We start from the raw sequence: 25,898 nt of genomic DNA, 5'->3' as shown, positions 1-25,898 counted from the left end.
CACTCCAAGATTCGTAGATAAAATAGCCTATCTCACCCCGACATTATTAGCTACCATTGAGATTGCTGCTGCCTGTCAGCGCTCGTGGTCGAAGTCCTCGATTGTTGACGCTAGAACGATGAAGGTTTTATCACAGCCGACAAGACTTGTTCTGGGTGCCTCTTCATTGTACCAGTCTCCTTGAGCAAGTTTGACGCCGAGTGCTGCGAGAGCTAACGCCCAAGGGGCCTCGAGGTCTCGAACGGTTGCATGAACCGCGGAGCTGTACAAGCTTCCTAGCGAGAGCACCACCTTGATTGCCTGTCACGCCGCACACGAAAACGCAATTAGCTGGCGAATTCATGCTCATCACACTAGAAACTATTAGGCCGTCAACTTGAAAAAGAAAAAAAACGAGAAGTTATGGCTGGCTGGTGACTTGGAGTGTCTTACGCGATTACCACTTGAGCGATAAACCTATCACGGAACGGCCATGATCAGCCCCAGAAGACCGGAATTCTTAGGTGCGGGCTGTTTCCCCTACACTTCTGTACAATAATCATATGAAACTCGTAGACAAAACATGTCATCAGAAGAAAGAACTCAAAAAGCTAGCTAAGTAGCCTCCGCCCTATTTTCCAGCTGATACCAATTACTTGCTACAAATCTCAACACGGGCTTCTAAGAGTCCATCTCCACTAGTACCGATAACGAACTGGTCACTAATGCAATCAAAGTCTTCAGCTTTCGCCTGTACAAACTGGAAATTGAAGCGCCGGACAAGTGCGGCAAGTACGTTGTACAATTCGGCCCATGCAAGGCTGCACAGATGAGCATCAACTAGCATCGGCTGATTCAGTGTAGGTAAATTATCTACTCACTGCATGCCGAGACACACCCTTGTTGCTCTCGAAAACTGCGCGTATGCCTCCTCAGCATTGTTCCGGCGGCTGTGATGCGGCCGGCGCCCAGGATTGAAGGACTGGGGGTCCGGATACAATTTCTCATCTGTATGTATCAGGATTGTGGTCATTCCGACAGGAGTCCCGGCCGGGATTCGATAGCTCCCGTAGGCTAGATCCCGGTCAGGGGCGATACGTGTCATCCGCGTCGCTAACCCCAGGACTTAGGCGCAAGCCTTCCATGAAAGTCGCAGTTAGGTAAGGGAATTTCTCGAGGACTTTGAGAACCATTACATCTGGATGTTCTACTTCAGCACTTCTAATTTCCTCTCTTAATCGTCGAAGAATTAAGTTATTGCTAAATACGTGGAAACAAATCAATCATAAAGCGCTACCAGTGGTCTCAAACCCAGCTCAGGTCACAAAAGTTACATCCTCGAAGACGCGCTGAAAAGACTTGTCTTCTAACGGGAGCTTGGAACCAAGGGTTTCATGGACAATGGTTCGGCGAACGCGATTGTCTGGCGTAGGTACATTCACGCTAGCCATTAGATCTTTCGTGATTTTTCATAGTAGCCTAGAAGCTTTAAGAAAGAGTAACGCGAGTTCTAGATTTCGCAAGCAAACCTTCATATATGCGAAGAAAGTCTTCATGGTATCATCTAAGATCTTGATCGTCCAATTCACTGGGATTTGTTGACAAAATGGAAAACATATCCCACATGCTTGGTGATCCGCCACAACGGACCAGCCCCCTTTGCCGCATAAAGAACAGCGACGTCGAAGTCCTCACTGTCGAGACTATTATGGCTTCGACCCAGAATATACTCGAAGGACACGTCGCGGGCCATCGCCGAAATAGCAGCACCCACATTCACCGTTTTCGCCGAATCGGAGACCCTAGAAAGACGATTGCAGAGCTTGTCCGCATTCCTTCGGATTATCTCCTGTTGGCTAATAACCTTTGCTCTAGAGAAGAAGGTAGCTAGGGGCTGACGACGCGCCCGGTAGTGTTCGTGCTCTGCCGTATGAATCGTTGGGCGTTCGGGTCCCCAGGCGTCTCATGCCCACGTATGTCTATCCCAACGGCCTTCTTAGTAGTATAAAGTGTTATAGAACAGAGGGTCACTGATATGAAGCTCATGAGGACTAATCCGGATAATCGGACCTAGATCAACTGAAATCACACATGTTAGATGAGAAATGACAGTGTGATTGTTTTAAGTGGGGGAACACCGTATTTCCTATGCACCTCGTGTATTTTGAATGTGTACTGGCCGTTCTGGACGACGTCGTAATAGCCTTGAACCATCGTGTTGCTGCTGCTAGCTTTGGGCCGGGAAACCGAGCAAGAGGGTGGAGAAATAGACGATAGATTACGATGCCTGAAAGATACGATGAAATGATAGTGGCAGTAGTCGGCCATGACACTACGCTACCCAAATATTCCATTGAAACTTCATCAAAGAGAAACATGTCACTTTTAAACAATTGAATGGCAATACAGAAGGACGGGATATGAGTGACGTCGAAGAGAAGGTAACCTTCAGGTTACAAAGCGGGATGAGTGCGCTCATGTGCAGGAACATTGCTCGTTCCAAGCAGCTGCATATGTACGGGCCACATCATGCAACAATCCTATCAAGATATCCCATCGCCGCCCGAATTAGAATCCGGCGTTGGCTGTATGCTTGCAACTATTTTGGTGCTCGGCACCGATTAAAAGGATGTCGGGGGTAATGGCTTTAAACCGAGAAACTAGGCCGGCCCGCCTCTGATGTATTATACGGAGTATCTGTTTATACACTGCTACCTGTCGTACAGGGCAATAAAATGTCATGATCATTTATATCTAGAGATCTATCCCCCTTCTCTCTTCATTAAAGCTCACATCTTAGAAGAGAATTCAAAATTACTAGCAAGTAAATAGCCAGTTATGCATTTTAGATAATTGGAATAAGCCTACTGTAGGTATTATATACTTGTCCAGATGTTGCTTGCATCATTCAGCAGTGACTAAACTCTGAGCAGACCGTTTCAGCCTATCACAACAACTGCGTGTCTTTGATGTAGACGCTAACCCAAATACCTAGATCCCTGGAAGGATGCGGGAAAGGATCCAAGATCGCGTAGCATCCGAACAGCAGGGATGATGCTACAGGTCGGAAGGATGATAATTGTTAGCGTGACACTATAATCCAAGGGAGTAAGAGTACTGTTGTTCATAAGGCTGTTATACAATTTTTGGTGGAAATCTTGCTGTTGATCAGTCTTGAAGCTGTTTTGCCACTCTAAACCCCCTGCCTACAAAGTATATTCACAGAAATCTCCTACGAAAAACCCCGGCCTGTACAAAATTTAGCGTTGCGCTAACAATTATCATCCTTCTGACCTGTACTTGGAGCTAGATTGGAGTGCTAGGGTAGTCTATCCGGGGTTGTGGAGCAGAGATTCACTACTTACGAGTAAGTAGGTAATTAGGACCGGCTTAGGCTCGGGATTCTAGAATAAGTCTACAGTGACAAGTAAGCAATTACTCCGAACTATTATAGGAAACATATCTTAACCTTAGCATTTATAAAGATATTGATTAAGGGGCTGACGACTGTCGCTGCCATACTTTCTTTGCTAGCCTTCGTTTACAACGGTCTGAGCATAAGCTGGATTAATAGATAATAGGTTGACCTTCAACCCAAGATAAATCTATTCCAATTGAAGTAACTATATAACAAGATAGTAAATATCAAGGAAACAAAATTGGTATCTATAACATATCCCATCCCATCGAATGTTAGACCTGAAATACTCATATCAGCCTCTCATGTGCCGTTTTGCCTAGAACCACGATTTGCGCCAGCCTTTATTCACAATCCCCGTATACTTCCCAACATCCCCAAGACAATTCATACGATGGAGGAAGCGCTACCATCAGCCAAACAAAGTTAACACCTCTCCGGGATGAGTCACACCTCTAGCTTTTCCGAGCACTCCGACGTCTTGACGAAACCTCGCATGCTGGGCTCGCATATAACGTAGCACTGCAGAAAAGTCTTCAACTGTGTTACCGTTTCGATTCACTGCCGCGGCTTCGTTGTATCCCTTCGCTTTTATGAATCCGCTGTGGATGCCAACAACAAGGCTGTTGACAATGACTGGGCTGCCCGAGTTCCCTAGCATAGACATTAGTCGGCTTGCCTCGATGATAGTGGTACCACTCACACCTACCTTCGACTGTATTTATCTTGTGCTGCATTAACAGGACACCGTTCTTCTCCCGACAGTATACCGAGCCCGTGGACGAAATGAGACGTTTTCCAGGGGAGATTTCAGGCATGTCCTTGGGAAAACCGATAATCAATCCATCCTCATCATAGGACGGGCCGGGTCCATTATGACACCTGGGGATACGGACCCCTGAGTCGAAAGGCTCTTCGACGGCCACCATGCAGAAGTCATTCTTGGTCCATCCCCCTTTCCGCTCAAGTGTCTTGATATAGTTGACGTGGCAGGCAACAGCGACGCACCGCTTGCCACGATCCCCGTATCTGCCCTGGCGCTCATCTGGGGAGAGGAATGCCGACTTAGCAGGACCCAACTTCAGGTCGAACATGAGGTGAGCCGAGGTCAAGACATGGAACTTGCTAACAGCAAACGCAGTTCCTGTTTTCTTAATCCATTCTCTTCCACTTTTGAAAAGTGATGTCATTATGAAGACGCCTAGTCAAGGTTAGTTACATCAAGTATGGTATCATGGACTTTATGTATAGTTAGAAGCAAAACTTACCACTGTACTCTTTACCCTGTTTTATTGACCCACGGTCCACCACACCACGTGGAGTATAGGTGACGATGCCCTCGCTCTGAATTGGGTGTCTTCGGGAAGTGAGATTCCAAGCCGCAATTCGTGCTGGGCTTTTCGAGCCCAAATTGGTGAATTTTGCGTAGGGTAAGCTGGCCAAGTAATACTCGAGGTGCTTGTACTCCTCTGCTTCCTCAGAATTTGTCTGCGGGTGAGAGTTCGGGCGATTGGAGCTAGATACAACAAACCGTGAATAAAATGGTGCCAATTCCATGGCTGGTTGCTTCGCCATCTGAGTTGCTCGAAATCCCAAAAAGATCTATAAAGTAAGGGGGGGCTGGAAGGTGAATAGTATGATCTGGTGGTGGGCGATTCTCGATTGGCAAGATCAAGCAGGTTGAGAGACGTGTCTGGCCTCCGACGATTAGGATTTGTCTCGTGGGGTGGTGAAGGATGCTGGCACAAGAGACACAAGAGAATGCAAGAACTTGAAAGCAGAGGGAGGAAAGATTACAGATATATATAATAAACACATTGTGACGAACTTCCCCAGTCTACGAGGGAACGTGGGAAAAGAGTGACGGCGCGGTCGCGAGAGAGATATACAGGGGATCTCTGCAAGGATCTCTATAGGAACCTTGGCAAGAACCAGGGTCAAATGTACTACTAGTATTAGGTTTTAGGTCAACTAGTAAGTATATACTTATACTAGCCAAGAACTAGTACCTAGTAAGTAAATACTACTAGTATACTAGTTGTATTAAGCATTAGTTTCCAATTAGGGTTAGTTATAGATAAGATGGCATTAAGCCTAATTGGGCAATTGTTCTTTTCTTTTTGATTGTTCCGCTGTTAGTCCTATATATACCTCCTGTCAGCCCCATGCATAGCCATATACACACTGTACACAAGCCACATGCTTAACCACTGCATTTTCATTAAAATTTTGCGGTCAGTAGCTTTTAAAACGGTATGTACCATGTACCTAGGTAGCCAGTCGAGCCAGTCAGACCTAGCCAATTCAGCCCTACCTATGTACAGCTGTTGTTAGCTTCAACTACACACACGCTTCCAACAATAGATTCACGCCACCCTAAACCGTCTGATAATAAAGCTGTAGCCAATCATATAGGTTTTTTTTTTTTCTTGATAAGGTTATACGGGGTGTCTATAACTCCGGGTACGAAAGCAAAAGATACCTAAGGTGACGGTACGCAAATAGATTGTAGGCAAGAGAGAAAGACAAGGTAGGGGACTATCGGTTGTTTTATTCGGGTTGCTCTCCTCTATTGCATAAGTAGGGAAGGAGATAGCTATATACAAATGTAGTCCACAATCCTCCACACTGGCTGGTCGTCACTGCTCAAACTAAGACCACCTACCCAGCAAAAGTTGACAAACGTTAACGGGTATATAATTGTGTATACAGCAATAGTGAAGCCTTTGAAGTAAAGTATGGTGGTGGTCAACAGGGGTCATAATTGTTAAATATAAGCGATGGCATGTAGAATTCAGTGTATTGATTGATGTTGTTGTTCTTGTCTGTCTGACGCGCCTGCTACGCAGAGATTTTACGAGGGCCCTGGTCTTCCTGACGTGGGTCTACCCTAAGGTCCCCGTTTACCCAATATCCTGGCTTAAGATATAACCCCTTATATTTGACAGTTGATCAGTCTCGAAGGTAGGTAAGTCCTAGGTACGCTATCCTTATATACCCTTGCTGTCATTTACAACCCCTTTCACTAGGTATTATTGTCAAGTATAAGGGGTTATATCTTAAGCCAGGATATTGGGTAAACGGGGACCTTAGGGTAGACCCACGTCAGGAAGACCAGGGCCCTCGTAAAATCTCTGCGTAGCAGGCGCGTCAGACAGACAAGAACAACAACATCAATCAATACACTGAATTCTACATGCCATCGCTTATATCTGACATCAACAGTACTCTTACTCTCTTAGAAAATAGCGTCGCGCTAACAATTACCATCCTTATGACCCTAATGCACCACACTTTACATACCGTAGTATGTAGGTTGAAACAGCCTAGAAACACCGGGGACCTGCTATGGCGTACCTAGCTAGGTAGCTTGAAATAGGTATGCAGGAGCGGGGTGTGGCCGATCTACCTAACTCCGGGAACCGACATGGAGGGTGGACTCCGTTTCACAGCCCCCAATCCGCAAACCATTGGATTGGCTACGTTACATAAAGCTTCGTTCCAACATTATTCTTACCTATGGACAAGCTTTCTACAAATAGTTCTAGATTGTTGCTGGTCACACCGACAAATCTACTTCCCCTTGTGTGGTTCTTCTTGGTGGAACGTACCTAAGCTCGCTAAGTAGGTGCCAAGGCAAGATGAGTGGGACATCTGTTCGCGACTTTGAGGTACGTCTTCCTCGGGAATCCTGCTCTTCCCAGAGGTAGTTTTCTTCTTTTTTTTCTTTCTTTGTGAAGTGCCGAAAGGTGTTGTTGATGGACGAATCTAACTGTGTCCTCACTCGAGGCGCCCCAGTTCGCGCGGGCATGTGCCAATTTCATGTGACAAGCCAAGCTCGCCGTACCTGACATGACTGCATGAATACCACGTTCGAGGCGAATCTGATTGCCGTAGGCTTAGTTGACACCGTCAAGACCGATGTTAGTCGTTCACTCCCTCCCCGAGACTCCGACTGATTCTATGTCCGCTGCGCTTCGATTGCCCGCCATGTTTAGCTGACAGAGCGAGTCGGTGTCAGTCATCTCTCGGATAAATACAGAACCGCCAAGACCTGAGGTAACCGTCCTTCGACACACGTTGACGCCAGCGGCCTTGTCATCCGGAGACTTCTACAGGCCCTCGAGAAGCTTGGCGTCGTCGGACACGATGAGAAACCCGATAAGCGACGTATCACCGCCGCCGGACAACGTGATCTTGACCGTATTGCCCAGACGATAGTTGAGGGGCAGACCGAGAACGACGATGAGAGTGACTGGGCGGATAATGTTGAAACAGACTACGGCTCGCGCGGCGAGGGAGTAGCACACTTGAGAACATCCCGTAGGATGAAGATAACACATCGATTGGGCTTGTATCATGCTGAAATAAGCTCGTCAGATACCGCACGGCGTCTGAAGCCTTCTGTGTGTAGCAAGTAGGACCTGGATACCCCAGCATACCGGCAGTAGGTCCAAAGAAGATCTCCCCATACATAGCCACACCTCTCTTACTAGCAGGAAGGGTACTGTATGGGGTGAAGTATGAACCTTGTTGTCACCCACAGGCATACAACATCTATTGTTATACAGCAGGTTCCCATAGGTAATGAGACTGTAAACCCTTCCACTGAACCCATTTCTGATCTGCTTATATCGCCTATGACGCACCCCATGCGAGTTTTACATGACTGCTCTCGCGTATCCAGGACCGAAATCTTCACTTACACCCCTGTTAACTCTTGCTGTCTTTGATTTTAGGTGTATAAGCTTCCGTCTGCCTTTGTTTCGTTCCTTGTTCAAACACAACGTCCATATAACAAAGCTGAGCACAATGCCATTGTTCTTATGACAGGATATCTGAGACACCAAAATTGGACAGCCTTACTTCTACAAGTATCTGTGTTGATCTGGAAAGAAACACTGCAATAAGAATATAGAACAGCCGTGATGTTTAGGAACATGGGACTTGACTACAGGTCAAGCTGTTTAGGTTTGTAGTATATAAATTTCCACGAAGTTCTTGGTGAGCGGCTTCATTTTTCTCTCATCATCCAATATTATCACCTGGATACATCAGATCTCAACTTCAACAAGATATATTACACAGCGCACCAATTTACTAACAGAGGTTGTCAAGATGAGCTCTACTCGTACTCCTCCTACCACTCCCAACAGTGAGAACACCAGTGTTCCCTCTGGTTCAAGTGAACCAAACACCATCGAGCCTGTGCCCGTTGCAAACGCTTCAACCGAGTCTAATGGCCAAACCCCCAGTACTTCACCACCTCTTGCCATAGAGGACTCATGGGAATGCTGTTTCTGCGGGGAGAGGACCGAGCACGGTAAGCGCAATTGTCAAGCCTGTGGCAGGGGAAGATGTACTCTTTGTCTTACATTTGCCGGAGCTTATGATCACATCGAGGACGAGGCACTCGCTGTCAGAATGGCTGAAGCCCTTTTGGATACGCTGGGCTGGTCGACCTGCCATTGTGGCGCTGAAAACCTTCCTGATGATGGCGCGCCTTGTTGGGTTTGTAGTCATAGGGAAATTGTCTTCGTCCCCCCTCATCGGCAGTCACGTCGACTTCGCACCCCCGAGTAGGACATTGACAACTGTGCCGACATCATGCTTTCTCTTTACCACTGCGTGTTTTATTGTTCTGCAATCGGTCAGGGCCAAAGTGTATTCTTGATAACAATAGCGTTTGCCAAAGATGCACCTGCTTCAAAAAGGCCATATCTGATCTAGCGTCAAGAACACTATGACAGTAACTGCGCAGGTAGATTGAATATCTAGTATAATACCCCCCCAAAAAATTAAAAAAAAAATTGAAAATAATCAAAATAAAACTCATGCGATACTCTTTTTAAGTTTTTTTTTTTCTTTCACCATTTATGTAAATCTCTCAGAATTCGAGTGTAAACTAGACGTAAGCAACACCAAGATCATGTTTAAATATCTAGTGAATAATAGAACGGCTTATGGTTAAGCATGATATTGTATTCTCTTTTCTTTCTTGTTCAACATTATACTGTAATGCTTTGATACCTAGGTAGTCTTTGTTATTATTTGAAGATTCTTGCCAGTGTATGTTAGTTAGATGACATCCACAGTTCCGAGGGAAGATTGAGAAGAAGTATTACGTCATGCGGGGCAGCGAAGATAGTGAGACATGCCCCCCAAGCTTCACCGTTGGTGATATTTATGCGAAGCACCATTGAGGCGGCTGCGTAGATACTATATGTCTGGGAAGCGGCTTTACATAGTAAGTCTAATATGCATCAAATTAAGGCAAGGTATTGACAGGAAATATCCCTTGGCCTTCACCGCTCTAAACCAACACGTTTCGCCATTAGTATGGTAGCATTAGCAACGTGAACTCATAAGCATCCATAACACGGCTCTGTTAACCACCCCTCCCCACCACCCCGGTACCGAAGATCACTGCAAACACGAGCCTTGAATGTAGGGGTTGGACATGACGAAGCTTGTTTCCTACCATGTCGAGTCATGTCTCTATCATTGCCGGCTTTCCGGTCAGTAAGGTGAGACCCTGGAATCTGGGCAGGCTAATCTAGCCACACCAGACCACGACCCTGGCTGCATTTCTTGGCATGCTTTGCATGCTTGGGTCGAAGGGCTGAACGCCACGACGTCATAGCGCATCCAACAAAGATCCAGGCACGCTTGCGTGCAAGTCGCCCTTTTGTCAGTTACCTGTGTTACGCCATAAGTCAGAATTTCATCATCATAAGATAGGCAGTCAATAGTTCCTGCCTTGGTGAGTATCTTATCTACGTAACAAAGTCCTACTCTAGGCATATATAAACCGGCTGCTTTCGCGTCTTCTACATCTCAACCATTCATCTCTCTCCTCATCACACAGCAAGCAAGCAAGCAAGCATTAGCAAACCACCTATAACCAAATCACCAATTTAAATAACTTCACCTAAATCAATCATCATGGACGCTCTCAAAAACCTCGGTGGCAACAAGGGTCAGGGAATGACCAGCAACCAGGCTACCACCGCTCCCGCCGGCGGCCAAAAGGACGACTATGGTGACAAGGGTATGTTTTCCCTTCATTCCTTCATCTACCCATCTCCATTCTCTTCGTGTGCCATGTCTGCGAATAACTCACTCGGACTGGGCTTCAAGTGTGAGGGATCACAGCTAACTCTTACCAGCCGCCCAGTACCTCAACCACAAGTACAATAACGACAAGCTAGACCGCAGCCAGATGGAGAAGATTACAGATGGCGCTCGCGAGGGCTTTGAGAAGCTCACTGGGTAAGTCTTGCCGCTATCGCCGCGAATTCTAGCGTAATTCTAGAGCTAACACTCTTCCGTCTATAGAAAGAATGTCCCCTCGAAGATCTCCAACTAGATCGTTTTAATGATACCCACGAACGTAATGGAAGCCTGTGTATTAGTACGGTGATTGACGGAATGCTGGAATTGCAGGGGTCAATTGAATAATTACTATCAATAATAAAGAAAACCCTTACCAATATTCTGATTATCGAGATTGTCAAGACGTTCCTGTTCAGTTACAATGGAACATGTGATACCAGATTCATTTATGTTCTTAATGGAACCCTCTATTAACACAATATGTACTTAGAAGGTTCCGTTGCTGCGTCTGATTATTAATTATAGCGAAGCCCACGTGCAGTACCACATAATAAAAAGTAGCCAGCATGTCGAGTAACAGAACCCAGGTTGATCAACACGGCATAGATCTGATAAACACATTCTAAGATGGAACGCGGGCGCAGCCGAAGCACTCACTCGAACGGATCGGAGCGTTACGTCTGCTCGGTGGCTAAGTGCACCTTGATGCCATTCCATAAGCCACTCTAAGTTGGCAAGCCAATTACGCACTAGAACCTTATAAAGACGAGAAGCACATTACGTTTCTGAATCTGATCAACATTCCGAATCGCGATGCGACAAAAGATATTTATCGGCCGAACATCCGCCTGCTTCGCACCACAAGAACAGGTGGCTCGCGTGAGAGCCACGGTGATTAGGCGTGATCCTTATCCCATCAATTCATCGCACTTTGATGTGTAGATAGTATATCCTTTCCCATTACCACGCCTGGCGATCGATAGATTATGTACCTAGTGTCTTTCATCGGATCACTTCTATTGTCAATGGATTGGCGGTAATTACGAGCTTCAGACTGACACTCCTAGCCAATTCCGGATCAGTACACGAATAGAGTTGGATCAGCACAATACTTAGACCTCGCGATGTTGAGAGAAGAGATGAATCGTCAGTGATAATCTGTCAAAGTCCAGCATCGTGAGAGATCTACATACCTCCTAGGTAGGCGAGGAGGTAGAGGCAAGCGAGGCAAGATAAGGTTTGGGTGTACACTTACCCGAATAGGCTAGCCGATTGCAACTGGAGAAGTGGGTCGTCAAACACCAATCACAGCCGAGAATCCAATCCACGCTGCCATCATTGGAAATCAGCTCAACCTCTGTCGAAGCTATTCACAGCTTCATCTCCAGCTGTCACGCTTCGCGTCTTCCATCTTCGACCATCCCTCGTCCCACCCCTTCGCCGCATACAACAACCGATCCAATATGGCCACTTCACGGGATGCCCGTGCTTCTACGCAGGAAGGCGGTAACAAATCAGATTCCAAGGAAACGCGTCTTCTCTGGAACCCCGAGAACGTTAGAGATGTAGCTGAATCAGTTGGCATTTCTTCCCTTAGCGACGAGGCTCTGCGCACCCTATCGCAAGATGTCGAGTACCGCATCGGACAAGTACTGGCCGAGGCCCTCCGATTCATGCGCCTTGGAAAGCGAACCTCTATGACTGTCAAGGATGTTTCCCTCGCGCTGCGAGTGCTGGACGTTGAGCCGCTTTACGGATACGATTCAACCAAATCGTTGCGATATGGAGAGGCGACAATGGGCCAACCATTTTTCTACATTGATGATGAAGAGGCCGACTTCGAGCGCGTCATTAACGCAGCCTTGCCCAAGGTTTCTCGAGATGCAAACTACACGAGTACGCAAACATGGCAATGCAATATTTCAAAGATGATTGTGCTAATCAATATTTTTTTTTTAGGTCACTGGCTAGCAATAGAAGGCGTTCAACCGACCGTTCCACAGAATCCTACATCATCAGAGGCACGATCACAAGATCTTCTACCCAAGGGACCTGGCGCCAACTCTGCTCTTGCGGCCTTAGCGGGACACGACAACCCCAATTTCCGACCTGCTGTGAAGCATGCTGTTTCACAAGAACAAATTCTCTTCTTTGAAAAGGTTCAGGCTGCTTTGCTAGATGACAGCCCCGATCCAGAGGTTCATCGACTCCGCCAAGCAGCTCTAGCCGCTGTCATCGCTGAACCGGGCACACATCAGCTCATGCCTTACTACGTCAACTTCATCTCTAATCAGGTCACGCATTACCTCGATGATCTATTTATCTTACGGCAAATGATGGAGTTGACGAATGCTCTAATCTCCAACGAACATATCTTCGTCGACCCATACGCTAGTGCTCTATGTGCACCCGTTTTGACATGTCTGTTGGGACGACGGCTTGGCTCTGAGAATGGAAGCGATGCTGTCAAAGAACAATACCAACTCCGCGAGGTTGCAGCCTCCCTGATTGGACGGATTGCTCAGAAATACTCTGGTGCAAACAAAGTTCTGCGCCCGAAATTGACTCGGTCCTGCCTCAAAGCCTTCCTGAACCCCAGCATGCCATCGCAAGTCTGGTACGGAGCTATTCTAGGCATTCTGGCGGCCGGCGGGCCCGAAGCTATCAAGGTTCTTGTGTTACCGAATCTGAAAGCGTTCGATTCGACGATGCTGCAGCCTTTGAAAGAGAAAGGCGAGGCAAGTCGTCTTGACTTTGAGATGGTGATTGGCGCCATTATGAAGACCGCCCAAGCACTGGCTAATAACGACATAATAATGGACGGCTCGAATGGGGCTACCAATGATCGTGAAGCCAGCCAGATCAAGGACTTCCTTGGCGACATCATTGGAGAGCGGATCGTCCGACTCGCCAACCACAAAATCAACCGAGATGTGCTGGATGCTATGGACTTCCAGTAGACTTGGAATTGCAGCGAGGCGCAGTTTAGATATGCGTTCTCTCCATCAGATAGGTGGCTATAAGGAAGATGGAGACTCGGATGAAACACTGAAATAAAATATGAGCAGAAGAGTGAAAGGGAGAAAGCGCGGATGTTTATGTCCACTTGAAGCCAAGAGATGGGTGAGAGGCATTTTGTATGGCGTTTGGTCAATACCCCCGGGTCATAGGAATGGCGTTCGATCTTTATTACGGGGCTTTTTTTCTTGGTGTCAATATGAAAAAGTTTATTACGCAAGGGGATTACAGGGTACGTGTATTCTTTGGGTGAGGGGATAATAACCTCGTTTTGGAATCGATATCATAGCAGGGGATAAAGGCTTGAGACAGGGAATATACAATTCTTGTATTTGTGCATGGGATACCTCCATTTTCATCTGTTGTTGCACCGAAGGTATCGTAAATCAACAGCTATAAATATGAAGCAGCTGTCTAGCCCTTAGTGTCTGAGCCGATGTAGGCAGACAAGGTCACATTATAAACCTCAACCTTGCACAGCTTCAAGCATGATCATAGTTTTCAATTTTTTTCCTTCCTTTTTGTTACAAATACTAGATCATTCCCCCTCCCCTCTCCTCCCTTCTTCACACCCCTCCCTTCCATCCCCTAGAAGAAATACGCAATCCCAGCCGCACCAACAAAGCTGCCCGCCCAAACCGCCATATTCCCCGCGTGGATAACAGGCCTCTTGTACCCCTTGCCCAGGTCCCAGACTAAATGGCGGCACGCGTTCATCAGGTGGAAGACGAAGGGCCAGGTCATCGCCATCTTCAGCGCCCCTTTGCCGGCCACGGAGAGCGAACCCGCCGCGCTCGCGAGCGTCGCCGACTCCAGGTGCCAGCCCGTCAGGGGCGCCGCGAGATACGAGATCGAAAATAGGTACAGCGCGGCTGTCATCCCGCCGCCTGTGATGCGCGTCCAGACTGAGGTTGCGAACCAGGTTTGCTTGAAGTCGTAGGCTGAGAGGTGCGGGGATACGGGGCGGCGCGTGCGCTGCGAGGCGAGGAGGGCTTGGGCTTCCTCTGGTGTGGTCTTTGTTGTGGTTGCTTTGCTGGGGGGTTGTTAGTGGTTGTTTGGGTGGGTGGATTTATAGCGGAGGGGTAAGAGGGATGGGAGCGTGGTGATTTGGTGCTATTGGTCTTGCATACCGCGTTTGGAGAGCGCCTAGCATCGTGCGTGGGATATTCTGGGCGAAGACATTGGGTCGTGCGACTAGAAAGTTTGAGGATGTGTTAGTGGATGTTTCTCTTTTCTTTGCTTTTCTTTCTTATATTCCGACTCCTTTCGATTGCTTTCCGTATTCAAGTTCCATATGTCTGTCTCCTGGCCTTGAACTCATAGAAGAGAATGGCGTGGTAATATTATGCGGCATCCATGATCAAAAGCTCTCATTCATACCTTGCTGCAGCGCCCTGACACCAACTCTTTGTACGTTCATCTTGACGGGAAGGAAGAAGACGCTCGTCCGATCGGGTATTCGATTAATGTGTATCGTCGACGGCAAGCGAGCGAGGCTGTCTTCGTTGCGCTGCGCTGTGCGTGATCGGATCGGCTGGTTGTTTCGTAGTCAGGTCCGTTGAATTGAGGTTTATCTCGATGCGTTCATTGGCATCTCGATTCCGATTTCCCGAGGTCCCAGCCAGCCAATCGGGACGCACCTGAATGTCAACTGCTTCCAATTGCTGGGCACTGTCACGTGCTCCTTTACAAACCACAGTCGAGAAGTGGTCTGTGCGTCATTTCCGACCTAGCGTGCAAAACCATCGCGAATCTCCACAGTCTCTTGTTTCCTTCTCTTCTCTTTTTCCCTTTCCTCAGATAGTCCGGAGCGTCCGACTGGCGATGTCTGGCTTCGTTCGGCATCGCACAAGGTCACGGACGGCTTCTTGTCGTTATGGATGCTTCCAGAGGAAAGAGATCCTTCGTTAATCTCGGCATCGAGTTTGTGTTTCCGTCTCGGTGCCGTTTCATTCTGAGATCTACATTCTACTACCTAGTGTTTTCCTACTTGTTACTATCTTGACCGTAGTTGGATGTAAATCATGTGTGCTTACGAGTCGTATGATTGATATTGATCAACATCGACGATTGAACTATTCGCTACACCTGGTTTTGATCTATCGTGTGATGCTATGTTGATAGCTCTGTGCTTTTCGCTGAGGCCCTTGCGCTGCTGTTCGTGATTCTACTTGACTGTCAGGATGAGAAAGCTGCATCAGTTACTATCTATTGGTCGGACGAACACATGCAGCGCGCCTCGAATGAAGCGGCTCGCTCTACTTCCGTCACCATGAAGAGGCCTTGAGAATGCGGCCCTGGCTGCACTACATTTTGAGCGCGCTCCATGAAACGAGCGCAACCTCGTGCACGCTAATTTGCTCGGCATCTCACTGGCACCGAACCTCCTACACACGTTTTCAACTCCCATTGGAAAGTCAACAAACGCCGCAAAACAGATGGCTTTCCTGCTGTGTCGGCTGTCTGTCTTGTCGAGTAGAAGCATGAATCCAGTCGGCATTTTGTTGTGTTATGAAAGCTGTTGTTGGTTTCAGATGCATCCTACTTGTCGTTCTTAGACGACACTTTCCGACGAACAGAGTTTCTTCCTCGATCCGCTTAGATGGGATTTCCGTCTATCTCTAATGCGGTGGCAACCTAGAATGCCAAAAGCCTTGGCTATTGCCGATGGTTCGTAATGTTTGTCGTCTGGATTTTACGTGGTCTGCTAAGTTGTCATGTTTCGATGGTCATAAGTCCGGTCATATACTTTCCTCTCCTGCCGAGATCGTCGCATCAGCCGGGCTGGTCGTGTTTCGGGACGCTTACAACCCAACCCAGATCGAGTTAGTTGCCGTTCTGGTGAGAGGGGCAAAATGTCAAGCTGTCTGCCTTACGTCGTTGCGACCTGCTCATTTCAGTCTCTCCAAACGCTTGCAACACACTTGACAAGTCTCTCTTATTCCTAATTCCCCAACGTCGCCTGAGCCTGAGCCTTCTTTCAGCTCCGGAAGGATCGCGGCCGGCTCCAGCTCAGCTCCGTGACGGAGGTGGCGCGAAGCTCGGCGTCAATTCTCCACGACAGCGTAAGGAGAGTGAGAACGACAGCAAACTCATCGCATGTGCCATATCCCCACAATCCAACATCAACCCTATGGAGTTATGAGAAATTACCCGGAGTTGCACATGCTACAGTGTTGCCTCCACTCCTGCAACATCGATCTGTACTAAGCCTTCCCAGGGGTAGGAGGGCAACTAGCCAGTGATCGCCAGATCTTCCAAGTACACCGGTGGCACAAACAAAAAAATTGTCCGGCCCTTGTACTCTCACTTCTGCTTTACATGTTTTATCAGAGTCGTTTCGAAAATCCGGGGGATGTCATCCAACGTCCGAACATGCTGAGGTCGGCTTCATTATGGCCATATTACCTACACTAAGAGCATGGGTGTGTAAGTGTAGTCTATAGTACGGAGTAGATAGTGTAGGGTAATCTTCACTGCCGGTACTGTTCGCACTAAGCCACCTCCAAGCTTGACCCGTCGTTCTCCAAGTGGCTCCGCATTTGATGCTTCACTGCTACCGACAATCGTGATGGCTCTTCAGATACAGCATTGTAAATCTACCACGGTAAAAAACGACGTCAAACTGTAACAGTAGCGATATGTCCCATCTCATTCCCCGCCAAGTAATATGTCTAAAAATGGAGGAACTAAGTGGGCGATGAAGAGAAACGATGCCATTGGTCGCAAAGTCCCAGCCAAAAATTGGCATGTCAACCCCTTGTATGGGAAATCGTACATCAAACGCACAATGTCGGAGGCTCACGCAACTGAGCCTCGCGGGCGTCACTAACCCGGGTTGACAAGTCAGCGGATCTAGACGAAAGATGGCTCTACTAAGGACGATTTTCATATGTCTGTTCGACTGATATATAATGCAAGGAGATGGTCCTGTTTATCGAGCATGAGAAAACACTATCACCATCAGCATCACAGCTTCGACAGCATCTTTACGAGCAGGGACTCACCAATTCACTTCATTACGACTAATAAATTTATTTGAAACCCCAATCTTCCACCGACAAAGCCAATTTACAGCTTTATAAACCTTTTAATACTATCAAAATGGTTCGATTCTCAGCTCCCGTTGCTACTATCTTGGCTTGTAAGTCTTTCCTCCTATCACTCTTGCTTTCTCTCCACCTTTTGCGATGCATAGCACCATAACCACAACTGAAAACTAACATTCTCCCCCAGTGGCCATGACAGTCACCGCCATCCCTGCCCCCGCGCCCGCTCTGCCAGACCCAGCCGGCGACGCCAACGTAGGCAACCAGAACGGGGGCCAATTCATCGGCGGGCAATGCATCAACAGCCTCGACTGCGCCTCGACATGCTGCGCGACCTTCGGGTCCATCGGTCTATGCTCGGGTCTCGGCGCGCAGTTCCAAGCGGGGAAGACTGGCTGCGGCTTCGGCGCCAGCGCCACCCCTGCTACACCGGACAACAACACGGGCAATGATAACTCCGGCAGCGATAACAATGACAATTCCGGCAATAATAACACTGGAAATAACGGCAATGCTGGCGGCTCGGGCACGGTCACCGTCGACCCCAACACCGCCGGCTCGCAGAACGTCGGCCTCGGCAACGGCTCGCAGTTCATCACGGGCCAGTGCCTGAGCGACGCCGACTGCGCCTCGGGATGCTGTGCCACGGACGGCAAGTGCGCGGCGCGCGCGGTCGTTGAGTCGGCGCAGGACGCGAGGGAGTGTGGCTTTGTTGGTACGCTTGCGCGACTGTAATTGAATATATAGTTGGGCGCTTCAATAGCGCTTTGTTATGTAATATCCTCGAAGTGAGGATGGCGTGATCTTACTCCCATTGGCGGTGCTTGATAACTAGTTGGGATGTATGAATAAGGGATAGGGGTATGGGAATTTGGTGCATTGGCGGAGTTTTTTCTTTATTTTTTCTTCAGGGTGCCTGATGAAGATTGTGGTCGGGATTGAATTGTGTTATTTAGATTTAGGTATTGAGCTTACTATATATAAAATGTTATACATCTATCGAGCCATGTAGCAATTTGCTCGTCTGTTCGGAGCGAGGCTAGAAAGGCAACAGGTTCAAGAAACTAGTACACACGCTGTGATCTCCTATATCTATGTTTTCAAGGAATGTAAGGAAGCCGTTGCATAGAGCCGACACCTCCATCTAAGCGAGTATAAACAGTGGCGCGAAAGTACGAGCTGTGTCGTCGTAAAAAGAGTGACGAGCTGTAAAACATATCTGCGATTGCTCACATATAAAGACATTCAGCAATGATCCTTTCCTCCCCACCGGCAATCCCATCGATACTGGTATGACAACCAAGGCAACCCATTCCGCAGCTCAGCATGAAGCGCCATAACATCAACCTGGCCTAGCGGTCTCGTCACCGCACCCTTCGACCTAAGTAACTCTACAAACTCAATCTTCTTCTCCCTAGCCCAGTACGCTAATGTCAAAGGGGATATAACGCCTCTGTTAACATCTGCTCCGCGACTAATCAGAAACTCCACCATATTCCAGTCCGACCTAGCCAGGGCGAAGAGAAGAGGAGTCTGGTCCGGCGCATCGTGGTCTAGTGATACATCCCTTATCCCGTCGACGCTAGCTCCGTGCTCAAGGAGCTTCTCGGCCGTTGCGATGAATTCGTTCTTGTCGTAGTACTCACCAGCATGCTTGAATAGCACGGTCATAGCCGTGTCTGGACACCCCGGACATTGCGGATCGGCGCCTTCGGAAAGGACGTATGCAACGAGGTCTGGAATGCCGCCAGCGATCAATTTCTGGAGGAGATTTGTCCAGGCTTTTCCACAGGTACACCGACAGCGCTCGTTGAGAGAAATATACCCCTTCTGCAGCAGGAAGACTAGAGCCCTCTTCTGCTCCTCGGCTTGCCTTTTCGAAAACCGGGTAAATCCCTCGTCGATCAATTGACCGGCTGACAGTAGTTGTCCTGTTTCTGTGATTAGGTATTCTAGTAATTCACATGATCCTGCTTTCATAGCTTGGCGTTGCAGCTCGACTGCCCTGCCTGTGGGCGAATCGATAGGCGTGCCATGCTCGACGAGGAGCTTGATGATATCTAGGGATTGCGTAATCGGCATTTCGGAAAGACAAATCCCTCGTTCGAGCAATTGTTCAGTGAAGACCACATTACCGCGCTCGCTGGCCGCTTTAAGGACGGACCGACAGTCCTCGTCCCCTGCCCCAGCCTCAATGAGTAATTCGCAAATCTGCCAAAAGCGATCCCATTTTCTCCATTCATGGCCCCATTGCAGCGCTGCCTGGATCGGTGTGGCGTTGATCTTTTTTTCATAAGGGCGGAGGCAGCATCGCTCGGCTGATACGTCGGCGCCGTGTTTGATCAGACTTCTGACGATTTCAACATCATCCTTCACTGCGGCAACATTGATCGCGGAGCCGAAGTGTTCATCGTATTTCCGAGACTTGACGGGTAAGTTAGGGTTGACGCCGTACTTGAAGAGCTTCTCGAGTAACTCGATATCTCCGAATTCAGCGATAGCGTACAGAAGATTTCCCAGACTTTCGTAATTGGGTTCAATGCGCGATCCATTATCAAGAAGCTTGAAGACGATGCGCCCCCAGTTTTCGCATATATTCTGGGCGCCTGCTTGGAGGTTGATGCTGTCCAGTGTTAGTTTGAGAAGATTAACGCCATCTCCATCGCTGTTTCTATGCGAGTTGCCATCACTCTCTTCACACGGGCCCGGGGAATTGTCTTTGTCTTCGGAAATGCTAACACCATGATCAATGAGAGCCTGGAACGTGTCCACAAGCCCATGCACGCAAGCGCAGTGTATAGGTGGTCGCATGTGTTTATCTAACCCATTCACATCAGCTCCAAGGCCAATGAGCATGTGCACGATCTCTTGGAGTTGTTTGGATTCAGTAGGACTCGTATTTCTGCGCCAGCGGAGTCTATAGCTCGGGCTCATAGCCACTTGAAGAATATCAGGCATGACCTTGACGATTTGGGCCGAGGAGGGGTGTTCGAGAAGCAAGCGTCCTGTGCCAAGGTTTAAATTTCCAAAGGCCTCCCGGAGGGCTTTCTCAAGGTATACCTGGGAAACCTCTGATGGGCTGTATAGATCAATGACATCTCTCTCTTCGTTTTTAATCCTGCCAAGAACCCTGTGGAATGGACCATCTATCTCTTCAGTTATAATCTTATAAGAATCTCTGTGGCGCGCAGCTACCAGGAACTTGATCCCGGCTATATGCTCTCGCTCGGCAGGTGATGCCGTTTTATTGATGATGTCAAGAATCTTAGGATGATTATGTTCGGCTGCCTCATGAGCTATTTCTCTCAGATAGCTGAGGCGCGTGTCTGATGAAGGACTAATGAGTTGGAGCATCATGTTGACAATGTCGACATGCCCGCTAGCGGCAGCCGCACGAGCAGCATAGAGAGCATTTGCTCCCAGATCTAACCCACTCTGTAAGCTAGAGGCCCCGTGACGATTGGTAAGTAGCCGCCGGACGTTAGCTTTGTTACCTGATAGTGCTTGGAGAATGATTGCCGCACTAGGCTCAGGCCATTTGGCTGTTGCGTGATGCTCTAAGAGCAGCTCGATTATGGGCTCGTTTCCCCAAGCCATCGCGAGAGCAAGGGGACTTTTAACAGCTTCCCTTTGCTCCGGCCATCTTACTTGGTCCCAATGCTGGTAGTTTTCTGCTAAATTAGGTACTTGCAGTGTTTCGTCAATTGCCATTTCAGGCCGCTTGGAAAGGATAAGCCGTCTGTCATATCAGAGTATGTTAGTTCATTCCATGCTAGCTGCTTTCTAGAGTCGCATAGGTTGTGGTAGTTGTATTTCGGGATCAAAAGTTTACATACTGTAGAATTCGTTAGCTCAGGAGGATAATCTATCTTTCTACCAACACGAGGCCTCGGGACCTGTAGAGCAGATTTGAATACGTACCACGATATCTTTGCGGCCAGATTTAATGGCACATTGCAACGCAAATCCAACGGCTACGTTCCGATCAAGGAGTAATTCAACGATTTCAATATTGCCATGCAGGGCTGCGATCTCGACCAAGGGCGGGCGGCTGTCGCCATCAAGGGGCATACCCTTAGATAGGAGATTCTCGAAGGCTGCTCTATTTCCTCGACTAGCTGCCAGTCTCCATGTGAACTTCCTCCCTTGGGGATAGTCACCGTCAATGTCTGGTACACCTTCGTTGCCTGCTTCTAGAGAGTCTTTGAATGCACGTTGGACTTTAGTTTCCACAAAATCTGCTTCTTTGTCGTATGCATTGACGCCCGGACCTGTAGGAGGCGCAGTATTATGCTCGGTGGAAGGCATCAATTTCAACACGTCGCCCGCACTGCAACGGATTACCCCATGGCGGGTATAATCAGGCACTTCTTCCAGAGTACCTAGCAGCATTCTGATAACCTCGTCTTGACCTGATATGAAGGCAGCCTCCAGAGCTAATACTGCCGCCTTTCGAGCCCCATTAGCTAGCAGATATCGGACGATATCGGCATGGCCGCGAAGACACGCGGACTTCAATGCAGTCTCTAAGGGATTAACGATGCTGCCTTTCAACCTCATCGCATCCTCGTCCACAATATCAATCGCATCGGGGGAATGATTTATCAGCAAAGCCAGCGTAGATAACCGGTTCCGAGACGCTGCGGCTTCGAAGGCGTCGAACATCCCATTTCGCGACGGTCCACTTCTTGCTCCGGCTTGGAGTAAGAGACTCACCACTTCATCGTGACCGCCGAGGGAGGCCGCCTTGAGCGCGGAGCCGTAGCGACCGCTGGAGTTCACGTCCGCCCCATGTCCCAAGAGCCATCGCACAGACGGGAGGTAGCCTCCTGCACAGGCCGCTTGCAGGGCGTTGCCGAAGCGACCACCTTCACTATTCACATCGCCGATACGCTTCAAAAGTCGCATGGCAACTATTGAGCCAGGCCGACCACTATATAAGGCTGCTTGGAGTGTATCATGCGGAAATGGCGATTCGGATTGATCCGTTGACACGTCTGACTTCATAGACTCTTCCTTCCGCTTTAGCAGCGTGTCCACCACTTCGTGGTGTCCATAGTACGCCGCTCGAGACAGAAGTTCATCTATGTTTGGGATCTCTTTCGCCCAATTTCTTTCCAGAAGCAGCTTCAAAGCAACGTTCTGATTCCCTATGAGCGCCGCTTGGAATGTGTCGGAAAAACGCCCGCTAGCACAGACGTCAGCTCCGTGGTTGACTAGCAATTCTAATACGGCTGTATGGCCGTTGAATGCAGCTGCTTGGGCCGGGTTCCCAAATATACCCCCTTGACTATTCACATTAGAGTCTGTCTGAAGCAGATATTTCATTGCTTCAAGTTGTCCAAATCTCGCGGCGAGATAGATGGCGGACACGCCATGGGTGTTCGTGGTATTCCAGTCAACCCGCTCGCCACTAGCCGCTAGATATTCGAAAATTGGTAGAATTCCATACACAGATGCGACGAAAACAGGGGATTTGGTGGCCGAATGGGCGGCTGCTAACTCTTTGATTAGAGTTACAGAGCTAAGTGAATTTCCTTCGACTAAATCCTTTACTTGATCGAGCCATAGCTCGAAACTGGTACTTTCCATTCCAAATACGAACTCTATGAAGATTTCATTAAGCTGTGCTACCTTAGTGTGGTCCGTTACCAAGCCATAATGGCGAGCCCAGTAGCAAGCTGAATATTGTCTGAAGGAAGTTTCATGATCATCAACATCATTGACGGCATTAGCACGTAGGTTGCTTACGCCCTCATCACATGAAAGGCGATCTAACGCATCGTACTCATCAAAAGGGTCTGGCTCATCGCCATGTTGAACCAGTTGCGCGAGACAGCGATGCGCTGCCATGTAGTTGATGTCGGAATAACAATATTCGGGAAGTGATTGGAAATATTCCAATACAGATGCATGGGCAAATGCATAGTATTGCGAACTGGAGTTATGTTCTAGAAAACTAGAGCACAAGTCTAGTATGGCATCGTCAGTGAGTTTGGGCTTGCTAGATGTCAGCACATATGTAGCATTGGCGTGTTGCTGGTATTGTCTCACCTCAATTAGAGCCATTATGTGCTCGTTCTCATCTATGTGCTCGCTTACGGCATCTATGAGTTCTTTCTTCGTTAATGGGCGCTGAGCCACCAGAAGCCATGCGAATATTCTTTTAGTCACTTGCTTCGCCCGTTCAGGGTAGTTGTTGATGTTCTGGTACATTTGGTCGAAAGTCCTCTTCAAATCTACCGGAAGCGTCTTGAGTGCAGTGAAAACATCCTGTTCGAGCTTGTACCTCTTCTGGTCACAAAGTTGAGTGAGATGTAGAGAAGCCCAAAGGAACATAGGCCCAGCGCCGTCGCTCAAGCTAGAGATAAGATGCTCCTTTAGCTCTAGGGATACGCGTCCCTTTAGTAGTCTTTTCGTTTCGATAGCGGCTTCGACACTGCGGGTGACGAACTTCGCTATATCAGGAGAGTTATCTGAGCCTGTAATTGGTATCGTAATAGTATCCTTGAGCCAAACAGCTACGTCAGCCACATCTCGACTTGAGATGAATACTTTGACTATGTTCGTGGAGTCTTCCACAATGCGATTCAATACTTCCAGCAGCTCGCGGCTGTCATCTAACTCATCGATCCCATCGAGATATATCTGGATCGGATAATCCGATGCCACAGATAATATGAGATCGCCGCATTCTTCCAGAGTGAGAGCTGATATATCCATCCCATCTTTCTTCGCACCTTCCTTACGCTGTTCGTGCTCTTCGAAAACAGCACGATGGACGCCGCCCCCCGTTTTTGAACAAGCAAGTTGTTTCAGAATACTGCCTAGAATGGTTGTCGGGGTTAAGGGAGATCTGCTGTTCGTCTTGGAACAATAGAAGTAGGCGATAGGTGCTGCATTCGTACCGGTACGCTCATTCCCGATAAGACTTTTCTCAACAGCGAGTGAGCAGAGTTTGCTTTTGCCGCACCCAGGGATACCGCGCAGCCATAGAACTGAGGATGAACTGGAGTAGTGCCACTGCTGGTATTCGGGGCGTTTGAACATCCACTCGCCTGTCCCGGGAAGAAGGTCGCGAAAGATCAGCTCGTGTTGTTCACGAAAGTTGGCGTTCCCAAGCCATTGCGATAGCTTTGACCACTCCTGTTCCTCTATAATCTCTTCAAATCGAGCAAGATGCCCAATGGCACGGGTCATGGGCTGCTCTAGAGATTCCATGGCTATCCTCATGGCTCGCAAACTGGCCGTATGTTCCGTTGTAGATGTATTCAATGAGCCCATCATATGGCCAATTCTAAAGACCTCTTCTCCTTCAACTACTCGGAAGACCGCGTGAAGTTCATTTTCCTTTTGGCGAATTGCTTCTAGCTGCGTTTCAAATTTTGAGGATGTCGCTACTAAGCTTCCTATGATTCTTTTGTGTGCTCCTTTCCGGAAATATTCCGTAGCCTTTGCAAGATATGTTAGTATTTCCACATAGAGTTTAATGACAGCTTCTTTGAGAAGAGTCCTAGATTCTGCGGTCGGTTCTGCCATGGGCGCAAGATAAATCGCTTCATAGTATCCGCAACGCGTTATGAGGCGTGAGACTACCTCTACGCCGTCCACCAAAGATCCGAAAAGCTCAATATCGCTGATCACCAATTGCAACAGGAAACGCACCCCAGCCCATGGCAGAGCCGCATGGGTGGGGTCATAAGTGACGATCGTGTCGCCGATTTCTTTAAACTTGTTGATCCAATGGGCGATCTTCTCCAAAATATCTCTGACCTTCCAGCGCTTCTCTATTGCTTTTTTCTGCTGCGCTTGCACGAGAGTTAGTAGTGCCTGTAATGGCGATTGAGGCTTCTCGCCGACAGCGCTGTAAGAGAGATAAGATTGATGCTCGACCGCCAGTTGACTCTGCGCAATGGCCCAGAGGTCCGTCACCACAAGTGATTGTGCACACATCGTATTAGCGCCGGTCTAGGTGACTGGAATCATCGAATTGGGTGGCGCTCAGCGTGTCCGGGTCGCATTTCCGATGAACATAGAAGATATACTTCGAGTCTGAATGCAAAACTAGAACGTTTGCCAAATTTGAGCCGCTCCTTGTTTTGACGGTGCTTAAAGAGACGCCTGAATGGCCCCGGTCGCCGCAGGACGGCAGTGCTCGCGCAGACGGGCAGTGCATGGTGGCGCGTCAACCCGATAACTAATAACGCGTTCCCATTGATCCGTCTCTGACAGTATCTGAATCCTTGAGAATCCTAGAAAGAAGGATGACTGCAGCAGCTAAGCATTCCAATGCCACCCCGGCTGGCTTGACCCCGCTT

The 25,898-nt window shown here is 48.4% G+C and overlaps 9 protein-coding genes across 9 annotated transcripts; 4 read left to right on the top strand and 5 right to left on the bottom strand.

Annotated features, from left to right (window-relative positions):
- Nucleotides 1-631: 631 nt before the first annotated feature.
- F5B22DRAFT_657015 (cytochrome P450) lies at nucleotides 632-2,333 on the bottom strand (the record flags this gene model as incomplete). Its single annotated transcript, XM_047980013.1, has 8 exons — nucleotides 632-701; nucleotides 861-1,053; nucleotides 1,106-1,210; nucleotides 1,277-1,283; nucleotides 1,314-1,435; nucleotides 1,630-1,941; nucleotides 2,011-2,049; nucleotides 2,156-2,333. The coding sequence occupies 8 exons, from the start codon at nucleotides 2,331-2,333 to the stop codon at nucleotides 632-634; spliced, it is 1,026 nt and encodes a 341-aa protein (XP_047829621.1).
- A 1,213-nt stretch (nucleotides 2,334-3,546) lies between these two features.
- Nucleotides 3,547-5,266, bottom strand: F5B22DRAFT_612107 (trypsin-like cysteine/serine peptidase domain-containing protein). Its single transcript, XM_047975326.1, has 3 exons — nucleotides 4,666-5,266; nucleotides 4,107-4,598; nucleotides 3,547-4,051 (listed from the first exon to the last, which is right to left on the bottom strand). Exons 1-3 carry the CDS (start codon nucleotides 4,970-4,972, stop codon nucleotides 3,810-3,812), a joined length of 1,041 nt encoding a protein of 346 aa, XP_047829620.1. The 5' UTR covers nucleotides 4,973-5,266; the 3' UTR covers nucleotides 3,547-3,809.
- Nucleotides 5,267-7,038: 1,772 nt separating this feature from the next.
- Nucleotides 7,039-7,818, top strand: F5B22DRAFT_647882 (uncharacterized protein; the record flags this gene model as incomplete). Its single annotated transcript, XM_047978944.1, has 2 exons — nucleotides 7,039-7,068; nucleotides 7,516-7,818. The coding sequence occupies 2 exons, from the start codon at nucleotides 7,039-7,041 to the stop codon at nucleotides 7,816-7,818; spliced, it is 333 nt and encodes a 110-aa protein (XP_047829619.1).
- A 2,240-nt stretch (nucleotides 7,819-10,058) lies between these two features.
- Nucleotides 10,059-10,892, top strand: F5B22DRAFT_612093 (uncharacterized protein). The gene is made up of 3 exons (XM_047975325.1): nucleotides 10,059-10,448; nucleotides 10,567-10,669; nucleotides 10,736-10,892. Exons 1-3 carry the CDS (start codon nucleotides 10,343-10,345, stop codon nucleotides 10,764-10,766), a joined length of 240 nt encoding a protein of 79 aa, XP_047829618.1. The 5' UTR covers nucleotides 10,059-10,342; the 3' UTR covers nucleotides 10,767-10,892.
- A 985-nt stretch (nucleotides 10,893-11,877) lies between these two features.
- On the top strand, nucleotides 11,878-13,855 carry F5B22DRAFT_612091 (TAF6-like protein). The gene is made up of 2 exons (XM_047975324.1): nucleotides 11,878-12,409; nucleotides 12,473-13,855. Exons 1-2 carry the CDS (start codon nucleotides 11,977-11,979, stop codon nucleotides 13,471-13,473), a joined length of 1,434 nt encoding a protein of 477 aa, XP_047829617.1. The 5' UTR covers nucleotides 11,878-11,976; the 3' UTR covers nucleotides 13,474-13,855.
- F5B22DRAFT_612088 (succinate dehydrogenase cytochrome b subunit) lies at nucleotides 13,856-15,181 on the bottom strand. The gene is made up of 3 exons (XM_047975323.1): nucleotides 14,912-15,181; nucleotides 14,662-14,725; nucleotides 13,856-14,564 (listed from the first exon to the last, which is right to left on the bottom strand). The coding sequence occupies exons 1-3, from the start codon at nucleotides 14,949-14,951 to the stop codon at nucleotides 14,120-14,122; spliced, it is 549 nt and encodes a 182-aa protein (XP_047829616.1). The 5' UTR covers nucleotides 14,952-15,181; the 3' UTR covers nucleotides 13,856-14,119.
- Nucleotides 15,182-17,529: 2,348 nt separating this feature from the next.
- F5B22DRAFT_248698 (uncharacterized protein) lies at nucleotides 17,530-18,818 on the top strand. The gene is made up of 2 exons (XM_047969993.1): nucleotides 17,530-17,675; nucleotides 17,768-18,818. Exons 1-2 carry the CDS (start codon nucleotides 17,636-17,638, stop codon nucleotides 18,313-18,315), a joined length of 588 nt encoding a protein of 195 aa, XP_047829615.1. The 5' UTR covers nucleotides 17,530-17,635; the 3' UTR covers nucleotides 18,316-18,818.
- On the bottom strand, nucleotides 18,571-21,609 carry F5B22DRAFT_248684 (ankyrin repeat-containing domain protein). Its single transcript, XM_047969992.1, has 2 exons — nucleotides 21,502-21,609; nucleotides 18,571-21,319 (listed from the first exon to the last, which is right to left on the bottom strand). The coding sequence occupies exon 2, from the start codon at nucleotides 21,289-21,291 to the stop codon at nucleotides 18,826-18,828; it is 2,466 nt and encodes an 821-aa protein (XP_047829614.1). The 5' UTR covers nucleotides 21,292-21,319; nucleotides 21,502-21,609; the 3' UTR covers nucleotides 18,571-18,825.
- Nucleotides 21,077-25,837, bottom strand: F5B22DRAFT_248616 (uncharacterized protein). Its single transcript, XM_047969991.1, has 3 exons — nucleotides 23,635-25,837; nucleotides 21,502-23,580; nucleotides 21,077-21,415 (listed from the first exon to the last, which is right to left on the bottom strand). The coding sequence occupies exons 1-3, from the start codon at nucleotides 25,531-25,533 to the stop codon at nucleotides 21,401-21,403; spliced, it is 3,993 nt and encodes a 1,330-aa protein (XP_047829613.1). The 5' UTR covers nucleotides 25,534-25,837; the 3' UTR covers nucleotides 21,077-21,400.
- Between the last annotated feature and the right edge of the window lie 61 nt (nucleotides 25,838-25,898).

Source organism: Xylaria bambusicola (assembly GCF_022495145.1).
Source record: "Xylaria bambusicola strain CBS 139988 unplaced genomic scaffold F5B22scaffold_29, whole genome shotgun sequence".
In the NCBI taxonomy this organism is placed as follows: Eukaryota; Fungi; Ascomycota; class Sordariomycetes; order Xylariales; family Xylariaceae; genus Xylaria; species Xylaria bambusicola.
This window is presented reverse-complemented; position numbering and strand designations above follow the sequence as displayed.

Excerpts from the sequence above, each read along its gene's own strand:
- F5B22DRAFT_612107 (XM_047975326.1), bottom strand. The coding sequence starts at position 4,972 with ATGGCGAAGCAACCAGCCATGGAATTGGCACCATTTTATTCACGGTTT. Across the intron at positions 4,599-4,665 it reads ACAGGGTAAAGAGTACAGTG|GCGTCTTCATAATGACATCA; the intron begins GTAAGTTTTGCT and ends AACCTTGACTAG. Across the intron at positions 4,052-4,106 it reads CAAGATAAATACAGTCGAAG|GGAACTCGGGCAGCCCAGTC; the intron begins GTAGGTGTGAGT and ends TGTCTATGCTAG.
- F5B22DRAFT_612093 (XM_047975325.1), top strand. The coding sequence starts at position 10,343 with ATGGACGCTCTCAAAAACCTCGGTGGCAACAAGGGTCAGGGAATGACC. Across the intron at positions 10,449-10,566 it reads GGACGACTATGGTGACAAGG|CCGCCCAGTACCTCAACCAC; the intron begins GTATGTTTTCCC and ends AACTCTTACCAG. Across the intron at positions 10,670-10,735 it reads GGCTTTGAGAAGCTCACTGG|AAAGAATGTCCCCTCGAAGA; the intron begins GTAAGTCTTGCC and ends TTCCGTCTATAG.
- F5B22DRAFT_612091 (XM_047975324.1), top strand. The coding sequence starts at position 11,977 with ATGGCCACTTCACGGGATGCCCGTGCTTCTACGCAGGAAGGCGGTAAC. Across the intron at positions 12,410-12,472 it reads TCGAGATGCAAACTACACGA|GTCACTGGCTAGCAATAGAA; the intron begins GTACGCAAACAT and ends TTTTTTTTTTAG.
- F5B22DRAFT_612088 (XM_047975323.1), bottom strand. The coding sequence starts at position 14,951 with ATGAACGTACAAAGAGTTGGTGTCAGGGCGCTGCAGCAAG. Across the intron at positions 14,726-14,911 it reads TGTCAGGGCGCTGCAGCAAG|TCGCACGACCCAATGTCTTC; the intron begins GTATGAATGAGA and ends CAAACTTTCTAG. Across the intron at positions 14,565-14,661 it reads CTAGGCGCTCTCCAAACGCG|CAAAGCAACCACAACAAAGA; the intron begins GTATGCAAGACC and ends ACAACCCCCCAG.
- F5B22DRAFT_248698 (XM_047969993.1), top strand. The coding sequence starts at position 17,636 with ATGGTTCGATTCTCAGCTCCCGTTGCTACTATCTTGGCTT. Across the intron at positions 17,676-17,767 it reads CGTTGCTACTATCTTGGCTT|TGGCCATGACAGTCACCGCC; the intron begins GTAAGTCTTTCC and ends ATTCTCCCCCAG.
- F5B22DRAFT_248684 (XM_047969992.1), bottom strand. The coding sequence starts at position 21,291 with ATGGCAATTGACGAAACACTGCAAGTACCTAATTTAGCAGAAAACTAC.
- F5B22DRAFT_248616 (XM_047969991.1), bottom strand. The coding sequence starts at position 25,533 with ATGTGTGCACAATCACTTGTGGTGACGGACCTCTGGGCCATTGCGCAG. Across the intron at positions 23,581-23,634 it reads ACATAATGGCTCTAATTGAG|CCCAAACTCACTGACGATGC; the intron begins GTGAGACAATAC and ends ACATCTAGCAAG.